The sequence below is a fragment of the Simochromis diagramma genome, unplaced genomic scaffold (genome assembly GCF_900408965.1).
Source record: "Simochromis diagramma unplaced genomic scaffold, fSimDia1.1 OVJJ01000816.1, whole genome shotgun sequence".
NCBI classification, from domain to species: domain Eukaryota; kingdom Metazoa; phylum Chordata; class Actinopteri; order Cichliformes; family Cichlidae; genus Simochromis; species Simochromis diagramma.
In genome coordinates, this window is record NW_024386908.1 from 11,641,227 (window position 1) to 11,653,379 (window position 12,153).

The 12,153-nt window shown below is 38.6% G+C and overlaps 1 protein-coding gene across 2 annotated transcripts; it reads left to right on the forward strand.

Moving 5' to 3' along the window:
- Nucleotides 1–212: 212 nt before the first annotated feature.
- On the forward strand, nucleotides 213–8,784 carry fam3c (FAM3 metabolism regulating signaling molecule C). 2 transcript variants are annotated; one of them, XM_040035819.1, is made up of 11 exons: nucleotides 213–338; nucleotides 741–796; nucleotides 917–1,021; nucleotides 2,414–2,440; nucleotides 2,800–2,923; nucleotides 3,124–3,182; nucleotides 3,278–3,328; nucleotides 3,442–3,526; nucleotides 3,619–3,745; nucleotides 7,163–7,260; nucleotides 7,423–8,784. In XM_040035819.1, the coding sequence occupies exons 2-10, from the start codon at nucleotides 781–783 to the stop codon at nucleotides 7,250–7,252; spliced, it is 684 nt and encodes a 227-aa protein (XP_039891753.1). In that variant the 5' UTR covers nucleotides 213–338; nucleotides 741–780; the 3' UTR covers nucleotides 7,253–7,260; nucleotides 7,423–8,784. The 2 variants fall into 2 exon arrangements, with proteins under 2 accessions (XP_039891753.1, XP_039891752.1); XM_040035818.1 differs by having other exon boundaries at nucleotides 7,163–8,784.
- The last annotated feature ends 3,369 nt before the right edge of the window (nucleotides 8,785–12,153 follow it).

The following is a 12,153-nucleotide window of genomic DNA, read 5'->3' on the forward strand; positions in this document are numbered from 1 at the left end:
ATATATATATATATATATATATATATATATATATATATATATATATATATATATATATATCTTTCGTATATATAATTACAGCTTTCGTAATTATTAGCGTAATTATATATAATAATTACGCTAATAATTACGGAAGCTGCTCCTTTTTGTACTGTCCAGGCGCTTTATTTCCGGTTCGTCTTTCCTTTTTCCGGCGGAGTGGCGCCTCTTTTTCACGGTTTGCTCCTCCACCACAGTCCAGCTGTCATGACGCGTATCAGCGCCATCATCATAAGTTAGTCAGCCTGTCCTAAAAGAACCACACCGGAGAGTCCACTGGTATTTTGCTACGTAAACAGGTGAGAAAGTCGTGAACATTTATCTCAAAGCTCAACTACGTATTTGTCTTTTGTAGAGGCTGAGATGCAGTCATTCCAGTGTCAGTGAGTAAAACCTGTCAAAGACGAAGAAGTTATCCACGGGGTTAAAAGCTAGTTAGCTTTTCAAAATATAGCTTTTAAAATGCATTACGTGCTTACATACGTTACATTGTTCGTTAATTCGGTCGCAATAACTAGTTATTAGAAAAAGCGCAAGGTCACTGTGTTTCGGCGTTAGACACTCCTATAAATAACACACAGCACAAGCTAACTTCCCCCTCTAGACCACCCTATAAAGCCACGCAGATATACACCATTGACTGTCGAAAACAGTCACTGATATACACATACAGACACCTACACTTTTATTTGATATTACAGGTTGTCGGCTGTTTGTAAAATATTCTGGAGAGTCGCAAAGATGATTAGGGCTACTGGTAAGTCAGATATATTTACTATAAACATTTAAACAAACATGTTTGCTATCTAAAACCATTTGGCATCAGTGATTCGGATGGCTGATTAACCGCACCTCTCCGTTTTCCCTCTCTTCGCAGGAATTATCAAGTTGACAGTGTTGGTCATTGCATTCCTACTGGCTGTCTTCCTGGCTTTTCAGCTGTTCGAGATTAATACGGATTTTAAACTGGCTAATGTGATTTGTGAGTAACCTTTCCTGTAAGACTGGATTGAACAGCAGTGTAGGTGGGAGATAATCATCTGTAAAGGAAAGCAGACAGTCATTTACTTTGTTTACTTTCTGTCTGCAGGGACATTTTAAGTCAGGCATGTCCTGCATCCTGGTTAATTTATTTCTTTATTCATTGGGTCATCACTTTATGGCTTTTAAATAATCTTTATTTATATACAGGAAAAAGACAAAAAATGTCAGTCACAGGTTTCAGTTCATGATATAATGGGTTGTAATGCAATTGGGCTGAAAGGTATATGTATTGTTTGCTACATATATTATTAATAAATTATTCATTTTAATGGATTAAAGTCAGTTGTGAGCCGCCAGCCAGTATTTTATCTCATAGGCCCTTCTCTTCTTTCCTGCCTCCAGGAGGGTTATCTGCCTGTCTGGCACAGTTTTAGAAGAAGCTGAAACATTCATTTCTTTTGTGAACTTAGTGTTCATTATCATGTTTTGAAAGTGGAGAATTTTTTTTAAAAATGCAGCTTTTTACCCTCTCGAGGTTACTTAAGGGTGTGCGTGGGAGTTTGCCCAACAAGTCTGCATATGTTTTGTTGACTTGGAGAAGAGATTCGACCATGTTTCTTGGAGTATCCTGTGAGAGATGCTTTGGGAGCATGGGTTGTCTGGCCCATTGCTACGGGCCATTTGATCCGTATACAACCGCTGCAAGAGCTTGGTCCGCTAAGCCAGCAAAAAGTTGGACTTGTTCCCGGTGGCTGCCAGGGCTGCCCTAAGTCACAGATTCTGTTCATGATTTTTATGGACAGAATTTCTAGGTGGAAAATCTGAGGCCATGGTCCTGAGCTGGAAAAGGGTGGAGTGCCCTTGTTTACAAGTGAGAGGAGAGCGGGAGATCAATAGACAGACTGGTGCTGTACCGGTCTGTTGCGGTGAAGAGAGAGCTGAGCGTATACGTGAAGCTCTCGATTTAATAGCCGATCTACGTCCCTACCCTCACTTAAGTTCATGAGCTTTGGGTAGTAACCAAATGAACAAGCTTGTGAATTCAAGCAGCAGAAATGAGCTTTCTCCGACGGGTGGCTGTGGGGCCTCTCCCTTAGAGATGGGGTGACGAGTTTGGCCATCCAGGAGGAGCTCAGAGTAGAGCTGCTATTCCTCCACATTGAAAGTATCCTCTGCACTCCTATAACTGATGGTTGTAATTTTTTTTTATGCCTCTAGTTTATCTTGACATAAAGAAATGTTGCACACTTATTACTTATCTGTATTAATTGTTGCTACTTGGATAAACTTTTATAAAAATATAATAAAAATTGTATTTATATTCCTAATAATAAATATATTAGATATTATAAAGTCTACTTACATCTACGTCTCCTTTTTTGCTTTTCAGCAAGATCTGTGCCAGCAGGTGTCCTTTGTAAGTGTTCTCAATTGTTTACTTTTTTCTTTTTATTCTCTATTACTCATGTGTTTTGATGTGCCTCTGTCTTTTTTTTATCTATCTCTGTAACAGACAGAATAAAAATGGTAATGAGGAGCTTGTCTCAGATTGTAATGTAGCTAAATCCTTTTGAAAACATCTAGATATTGAGTTTAACTGTGTGTTTTAATCTTAGCTATTGCATTAGTGTGCAAATAGACCCCCTTTAGATGAGTTCAAGCTGTACCATTCCTTGATCACCCGTATTTGTGCCTGTTTGTGAAAAGCCTTAAACAATGTAATTGGACTGCCTGTGACCTGATACTGTGCTGTTTGGGCAAATTTTGTGTTCTCAGCAACGAAGCCTGTCAGGAATAAATGTGGGCTGTCCAAGGCATGTTCAGCTGGACATTTTGCCTTCAAGATGGCAAGTGGTGCAGCCAGTGTGGTCGGGCCCAGAATCTGCCTGGAGGACAAAGTGTAAGTAGGATGTGAGACAGTGTGTTATAAGAAAGAAAGTGTTGTCTGATTATTCTGGCCTGCCTGGAAATCTACATTATAGTATGTTAAACATGTTACGAAGTGCCATCCTTCTATAAATCACTCATTTCCTTAAGTTTATATGCTTTTATATTTAAATGTATCCATATGTTCTCCCCCTTTCATATTTTTGGTTGTAGACTAATGAGCAGCGTGAAGAACAACGTGGGAAGAGGAATCAACATCGCCCTGGTTAATGGTGACGTTTTCCACTCGAGTACCCCACTTTAAATTCCAAGAGTTACAAACCTAATTCTGAAAAGCTGTATTTTTGTTTGTTTGTTTTTTCCATAGGAAGGACAGGGGAAGTTGTCAAAACAGAATATTTTGATATGTGGGCTGGAGGTGAGTATACTTGAGAACTCTTTTTTTTTTTTTTTTTTTTTTTTTTTTTTTTTTTTGTAGACATTTACAAATCCAGTTCATACAGTTTGTTAACCGTGTGTCACTTTGCATAGATGTGGCTCCCTTGATTAAATTCCTGAATGAAATTGAAGATGGGACCGTTGTGATGATGGCCTCATTTGATGATTCCGCAACAAAGTAAGAGCATTTCAGCTCGCATGATCAATAAATATGTTTGCTGTTTCTAGTTGCGGGGATGGTCATGACATAATGTCTTCTTTGTTATATAGACTCAATGATGAAGCCAGGAAGTTAATTGCTGATCTTGGCAGCTCAGCTATTAATAATCTGGGCTTTCGAGATAACTGGATCTTTGTGGGAGGGAAAGGCATCAAGACCAAGAGTCCATTTGAGCAGGTAAGATGATGCACAAAATCCCATAGTTAACAAAAGCTGGAAACTAGATTATTAGTGACCTTATTACCATCTACACCATCTTAATGTGTGTTTTCTTCAAACATTCAGATCAAACCACAAGGCAAACCACAAAGAATGCTGATACACTTGCTTTTCTCCATAAAGGCTTTAAAGGCTTACACCTACTCCTTCACTAGCACACTTAAGCATACAGACACACAAAAACACGTTCATTCAGGAGATCCAAAATTAGAACCCTTTTCCTCCTCACACTAGTGTCAGGAAAGCACAACAAGAAGTAACAATTTTGTTTTATGCCTTAGTTTAGCTTGTATGTAGGAATGGAAATCGAGATCCAGATATCTAAGCTTGTCCGCTAATTTCCGTTTGTGAGTCAGAGAGGGAACATAGTGACGCAGTCTACAGCGTGGATATAAGTATTACTTTTATTTAAAAAGGGTGAGAGCACAATGGTGAAGTGCAAACTACATCCAGGACAAAAAAACAACTGGATTATGCTGTGAGCACTTCAGCTCTTTGTGCGCACCTGTACAGATAGCATACTAACGCTAAGCTAGCCACAAGAGTGATGTTTAAACTGAGTGAATGCTGACCCAAGCCCTCATTAGGAAATGGATTTGTGTTTGTGTAAGCAGTTTATTTTAAAACATCTGTTTTTCTCTTTTGAATATTTATAATTGCTCATTATTAAGACAAAAGTACTTCTTATCCTACTACTCAACTAATCGATGGAATAATCAGTAGAATTCCTGATTAATAAAAGATCAATTATTGCAGCCCTACTCTTTATACTCTTTAAATGTAAACTGCCAGCAAAGCTACAGCACATTAGACAAAGAACAAAATGAGAAGGTACTTTCAGCAGCTCCTTTGTTTGCTAGTGTATCACCACCAGTGTTGCGTAAGTTACTTTAAAAAAGTAATTAATTACTAATTACTTAGTCAATATTGTATTTAAAATACTTATCTAATTACTGTGTCAGAAAAGTAACTTAATTACTAAATAAGTAATTTAACTAAATACTTCTTAAAATCCCTATAAACCTTGAGTGGGCAAACAATAGAGATTAAACTCTTTAAATAATAAATAATTTTTTTAAAGACGGAGACTCTACAGTACGCAGCGGTAGCATCTCTTCCACAATGTAGCCTGCAATCATTTTTTTAAGCTCACCTTCAGACGCTTTCTGTGCTGCTGAAGTAAAATCAAGTTTTGCCTGCTTAGCAGGAGTTGCCGCGGTGTTATCCATGGATGATGAACAATGACTCGTCTATGCCAGGGGTCGGCAACCTGCGGCTCCGGAGCCACATGCGTCTCTTTAGTCCGTATAGTGCGGCTCCGCGTGGTTTGGGAAAATAAATTAGAAGTATTTAGCTGAAGTGTATTTTATTTATGTTAGTTCTTTTTTACCTTGTAGTTCTAAATTGGAAGATTATTGTGATCTTGAAATATAAAAATAAAATTATATTCTATTATTTTTTTTCATCAATCAAAATAAGCGTCACACTCACGGAAGCCGGTGTACCCGCCGAAACGCTGTGCATTTATCGAGACTTTCAACCCCAGGTAGGCCAATTATGGATCCACATTATGTCAGCAGCTGTTCTCCACCGTGAACTATGTTAAAAACAAACACCGCTCACGCCTCACAGATGACAGCTTACAGTCCTGCGTAAAGATGAAAGTGACTTTGTACAGCCCTGATTTGCAGACACTGTGCACAGAGGTTCGGGAGCAGAAGTCCCATTGTAAACATACCACGGCAGACCCGCTGCTTTTTAGCATCTCTTTATTGACCACTTTTCACACACGGCTGCACGCATACAGCCAGCTGTAGCTTTTCAGCTCACAGCCCGACACACACCAACAACAGCATAGATAGCACAGACGTAAAGGCAGTGAGGCGTGATTGCGGGTGCCGCTGCAGGTGCGTCCGCCTCTCCTGCAGCGGCGCTGCAGACCACGCCCCGCCACACACATTAACCAGGTAAAATACATATGTAGGCAGAATTTTGCAAATGTCTATTTTTCTTTTTTTTTTCTTTTAGCAGCATAGTGTTTTTTGTTTTTGCTTTTTTTTTTTTTTTTTTTTTTTTTTTTTCCCCCCCAATTATTATTATTTTTTTTAAAGTCAGGTCAAGGCTCCAAAAGCCCAAAGGCGATATAACAGTTTTTGTTTGCTACATGGATCATTTTAGTTCAGCTTTCCTTTTGTTCTATTTCTTAAAGAGTTCAAAATGTGTTAATTACATAAATAAAATGTAATTTTCTCTGTAGCAATTCATGGATTTCACAAGTAACACACTTTAGTTGTTCAAACAAAGCATAAAGGTAAAAAAAAAAAAAAACAATATAGTGTTATCCTCATTTTGATGTCAAAAAGTATTTGCAGCTCCCAGTGTTTTCTTTTGCGTGGAAACCAGGTCCAAATGGCTCTTTGGGTGTTAAAGGTTGCTGACCCCTGGTCTATTCTCTCGTGTCTGGCGCTTCAGTAGATTACTCGTGCTATTAACAGCAGCCGATAGTTGTTTCTCCCCAGGACATAGCTTACATATTACTGTAATATTCGTGTCTGCTTGTTTCAGAAAAGTGAAGAGACGGGAATATGTCCATTTCATAAAACAGCCACAGGCTTCAGCCGAGTCCGACATCTTCTGCTTTAGAATACAACTATGCAGCAAACTGGCGCGAAATGACGTGCAGCTGCACTACAGCGATGTTAAAGCGGCAGAGTTTACTTCTACGTTTAGAAGATAAATTATTGAAATTAAATAATGATATTCAGCGAGTTTAATTATTTAACACAAGTACATTGTAAGTAACTGTAATTAAAATACCTAAAAATGTAATTAGTAATTAGTTATTAGTAATTAGTTACTCTTTCAGTGGAAAAGTAATTTAATTACAGTAACGCGTTACTTAGTAACAACAAACCTTATCTGTCTATGACAAAGACACTTCTGGAAACAAACTCTACTGTTTATCCAGTCTTGGAACGGGAACTCGGGGCTTGTGACACATGGGGCTTAGATTGTGTCCCCTCCCAGCCTTGAACCAGGGATCATTCGCACATCAGATGAAAAATCCATACACCACAGAGCCATAGAGCAAAATATGAGGATGAAACAGCTTGACACTTTATTTCTAGTAGCCTAATAGAAATAATCTTGAGAAAATGATTCTGCACACAATCAGTCATTCAGGGATTCATATTTTGTAGTCAGATATTCACTCTACAGCCTATTTGTCATCTTTAACCACAAACCAGTTTTGTTGGTTGCTGGTCCTTGTCTGTTCTTATCATAACATTTTACTATTTTTATGTCATTAGCTGTTAACAAGAGAGACTTTTATGACTTTAACCTTTAACATGTATCTTATTTTTGTTTTCTCAGCATATAAAGAACAGCGCAGAAACAAATAAATTTGAAGGCTGGCCTGAAGTGTTGGAGATGGAAGGCTGCATACCGCAGAGGCAGGACTGACCTTTAAGGTGCTGCCCACCTTTGCGTTCACTCTTGTCTACTCATGTGTTCTCACCTGTGCTGATGTTCCTATCTTGATGAGACTTTACAGTTGTTGCACTTTTTGTGCTCAGAAAGGCCATTGTACACCTCTTACCCAGAAGCCTTTTATCTGAATCTGTCCACCACAGCAACAATCTCACTAAAGAAGACATTAGCAGGAAGAAGGAGCTGCTGTGATGATGCTTCAATCAGAGCAGGAAGCAATGTGGGAAAGGAAACTTGGACCCTATTGCACTTCTCCTTCTGTTTGGATGCTATTAAATAGATGCTAAATCTGGTTTACGAGTAGACTGCACTGATCAAAAGGCTTTAATGATTTGCTCTCAATCAAACTTTCTATCTTTAGATTCTCTTGGGACTTGGTTGTGATAGTGTTGCATAATGGCAATGGTGACCAAAAAGGACGTAGTAGATCAGATTTTTGGGGGAGGGGTGGCTAATTTTTTGATAACCTGTACCCTGCCTTAAATAACCATTTTTAGATCTTCTTGTTTGTTTGTTTGTTCCATATGTTTGTTGTTAAAAATGTGATTATTTTATTTTATTTTTTTATTTTTTTTAAATTAGATTTGAAGATTTTATAACCAAATGTACCAAATTCACTGTGATGTTTTGTATATATTTGTTTAGAGACAGAAGCAGTTTTGAAAGGGATTAATTTAATGAGTATTTGAATACTAATATAATTTCTTAAAATAAATGATCTTGTTGACAATGTTTGTGGTTGATTAAGTGTTTTGTAGCCTCTTGAAGTGCAGACGTAGCTTTTTCAGTGTGTCCACAGCAGTTGCACTGCTATGTGGTTTTTCTTGTTCCCTTGAAACGGACCTTGTTATTTAAACATTAGGTGTAGATGGATTGGATTTCTGTTTGCTCACCACTTTATCACTTTCAAACAAGATAATAGAGCGTTTGCTGTTTCACACTGGCTAGGTGTGACATTCTGTCTTCTCTTCAGCTTAACTTCTATTTGGGGTAAGGTTTAAAAATCTTTGGTGGCTTTAGTATAACACTGAACTAGTTCATGAATATTTCCACTTGTTTTTGAATAAAAAGGGGAACTTTTTAGAGTAGCTACCAAAAAAAGGAGTCATTTTGCGCTATTGTTGTACAGCTATGTTGGAGGTGCCGGAGAAGAATACAGTCACTGAGTTGTTGAACGTTTTTTCCAAACTCTTTATGGCTGTAAAAAAACAACAACAAAAAAACAAAACAAAAAACAACAACAAAATAAGCCTTTTTTAACATAAGGAAACACCGGCTCTCAGAACGACTCCTTAGCCCATGCGATCATAGTTTTTACAACGTATTCACGCACTACATTTCTATTTGCGTTCACCTTTTAAACAACTTCAGATCACACTGTGCGGTTTCCTTTCCTCCCACATACAAGATCGTTTCGAAAACGTTTGCGCAACACTGTTTAAAAGTTGCACATTTTTCTTTCTTTTTTCTGTTGAAGTAACAAAATAAAGCACTGATCAACTTCACTTTTCACTTGACATAACTTATCTACAAGTGCAAAACAACTTTTAACTCTTAAGTCTCTAATGCTGTCATAAGATTGTATTTTTATTTTTTTAAAACCTTTTGTTTTGAAAGCAGTCAGTGAAGGGACTTTACACTCACTGGCCACTTTTTTAGATACACTTCGCTAGTACCAGTTTGGACCAATGTTTGCCTTCAGAGCTGCCTTAGTTCTCTAAAGATTCAACAAGATGCTGGAAATATTCCTAACAGTCCATGTTGACATTATGGCATCACACAGGTGCTGCAGTTTGACATGATTTGAGCTTTATGGCACATTAACACAAGCTAGGTTCATCAGTTAAGCTGCTGTGTTTCTACAATGTTTAGTTACGATCGAAAGCGGGCCAAAAAGAAAAATATCCCCCACAAGCCTTAACCGTTGATACAAGGCAGGATGGATCCATGTTTTCACATTGCTTACACCATATTCTGACCCTACCATCAGAATGTGACAACAGCAATCGAGACTCATCAGACCAGGCAACGTTCTTCCAGTCTTCTATTGTCCAAATTTCATTGCAAATTTTAGCCTCGGTTACCCGTTCTTAGCTGTGTGGTCTTCGTGCTGCTGTAGCCCATCTGCTGCAAAGGTTTATCAGCTCAAAGATGTTTGGTCATTCTGCTCTGATGTCTGGTATCAACAAGGCGTTTCTGCTGCTCTCTGGATGTTTTTCCTTTTGCGCACTATTCCCTGTGCACCCGAGATGAGATGGCTATGTGGGAAAATCCCTGTAGATGAACAGCTTCAATGATACTCAGACCAGCCTGTTTGGCACCAACCGTCAAAGTCAATTAAATCACGTTTCTTCCCCATTCTGATGCTCAGTTTGGACTTCAGCAGGCCATTTTAACCATGTCTAGATGCTTAAATACATTGAGTTGCTGTCATATGGTTGGCTGATGAGATATTTGTGCTAATAAGTAGCTGAACTAAATAAAGTGGTCAGTGAGTATATAAACAGATTATCTATAAACTTTTAACTGTTTTGATTGGCAAGATTTAGCTGCATTGAGATTTATTTTGCTCACGGGACATTCCTTGTCATTGTGTTGAGTTATAGTATAGCGGTGTAATTACTAGATCATTGTGTTTAGAGTCATATTTACAGTAAATCAGCACACCTGTACCATATTGCCCTTTCAGTCTTTAAAAATGTAACAACTGGTTAAAGAAACACTCTTTGTAGTGACCTGTAGGGAGCGCTATTGCCTTATTTTTTTTCAGGCGGCAGGCCATATGTTTTGTAGTGACTTCCTTCTTTGCATGTTGTTTTGCTTCAGCTGTACAGTAGAGTAAGTGTCCGTGAGTGGCTTTGCTCCTTCTAATGAAAGATCCGAGGCCTTTCTCGTACAATCACGTCTGTGTAGCAGATTCCATCAGCACTGCTGTAAATATCCCATTAATGATGAAGTTTGGCCTACTTTCAACTAAATATGCAATTTCTTCCTCTTGAATAATTAACCTAATACATGAAAAAGTGATAAATGCTGTACCTGCTTGCATGTCTATTGAGGGTGTGAAAATTGAGTTGCCTAACCTCTCCTGGGGCTTTCTCTTCGTGTCAGCGTCACATTATAGTGGAAAATTTTTCGGTCTCCCTCCTCAAAGCATATTTACTATCTGCATGCTCTGCACCATGGCAGCAAGCCAACAGTTCTTTAATTAGTCACTTTTTTTGTTTTACACCTTCTGCCACTGAAGTGACCTCCTCATCTCCTCTCAACATAAAAGCTCTCCCAGTAGTGGAAGAATCACAGTGGGGTATTTTCTTTGATGTCATCTGCGCAGCACACATACATCCCACATCCCCGTTGTAATTTATATGCACGTGTGTTTTTTAAAGGGCAACATTTGTTTACGAACTGTTCCATATGTAGCAATTTGTGCGTGACATTGTTGCCTGCTAAGTTAGGACGTAGTATGTTACTGTTTTTCTTGAAGCAGTTAAAGCTGTATCTGCATGATGCCTTCAGAAGGGTAGGCTAGCCAGTGCTCCCGTGGGCCGAACCTCTCCAGGGCGTCATGTTTCGTCATGTTCGTGTTACATATGAACACAGAAACGTCTAGTGCGAGCACGAATGCTAAACTATATGAACACAAGAGGACTATTACTGTTTTTTAGCGCATAGAACAAAACCCTGTTTGAGATTCCTTTTGTGTGTGTGTGTGTGTTTTAAAATAAATCTGTCCACCACACAAAGGTGGTTGCCTCTGAAAGAACCTCAGAAGCACTAAATTTTCAGATTGTGACCCCTGACCTCCGCCCTTTAGCCTTTTGACCGAAACACCCCGAGGTTCTCATTGCATCAAAACAAGCTTCGAAACAACCGTCTTCTATTTAACATGAACCTTGTGATTAACACGCATCTCTTCCTGACCTAGTTATGAGACTAACATGCTTGCATTGGTATTTTCTGTAAATGCACATGCTCATACACTCATTTCAGTCCAGTACTGTACCTTCTCTTGACCTCTGTTCTGTGAGTCTGCTGACCAAACATCCCTCAGTGACCTGAACATCGCAGCTCTGGCCTCTTGAAAACCCATTTCGTCTCTGCAAGATTCAAATAAAACAGACGACAAGCAGAAATCACCACTTGGGGTAAAATATACATTAAAGCATCTATTACGGTCTATGTTTCCTATTATATTTTGCTCATATTGCATTTTGTCAGCTCCCATCATACTACCAAAGCACTTAAATTTCACCTTTTAATGCCTTTTGTGGCTATGAGTTGAACTTTGTAAATTCCACTTAACAGTTTTGCCCTGTACGTTACATTTTGAATATCTTTTTGGTATTCGAATGCTACACGATCTGCCAAGATTTACGGACGACCTGATATGTCGCTAAATTTGTGACCTCCCTCCGCTGTTGTCTGAGTCAGGTTGGAAACTATTTTTTTATGGAAACAATGAACGATATTGATGTTGTGAAATTAAATAGTTTACGAAAAGGTGTAAGATTGTTAAGCTCTATCATATTAATTTAAAGTTCTTCAGGGAAACTTGAAGGAAAGAATATGAACCAACCTACTGGTCTACAATGGCACGGATTCCAAGAAATAGCCTAGGCCTCATATCTTGAGTCTGAGATGGACATTAGATCACTTATTCAGCTTTTATGCGCTGCTATCAGTTAATTGTTCCATGAGCAATTTAGAGTTAAGGTCCTTGCTTAGGCTTAGGCTTCGGCTTCAGCCATAAAGACCTAAAGGTGATCATTTGGCAACTGCTGATTGCAAGGGGAAAACCTTTGAGATTGCTTTGTTTGCTAGCGCACTGCTATAGTTGTTCACAGTTTGAGTGGAGGATGCTAATTTATCTG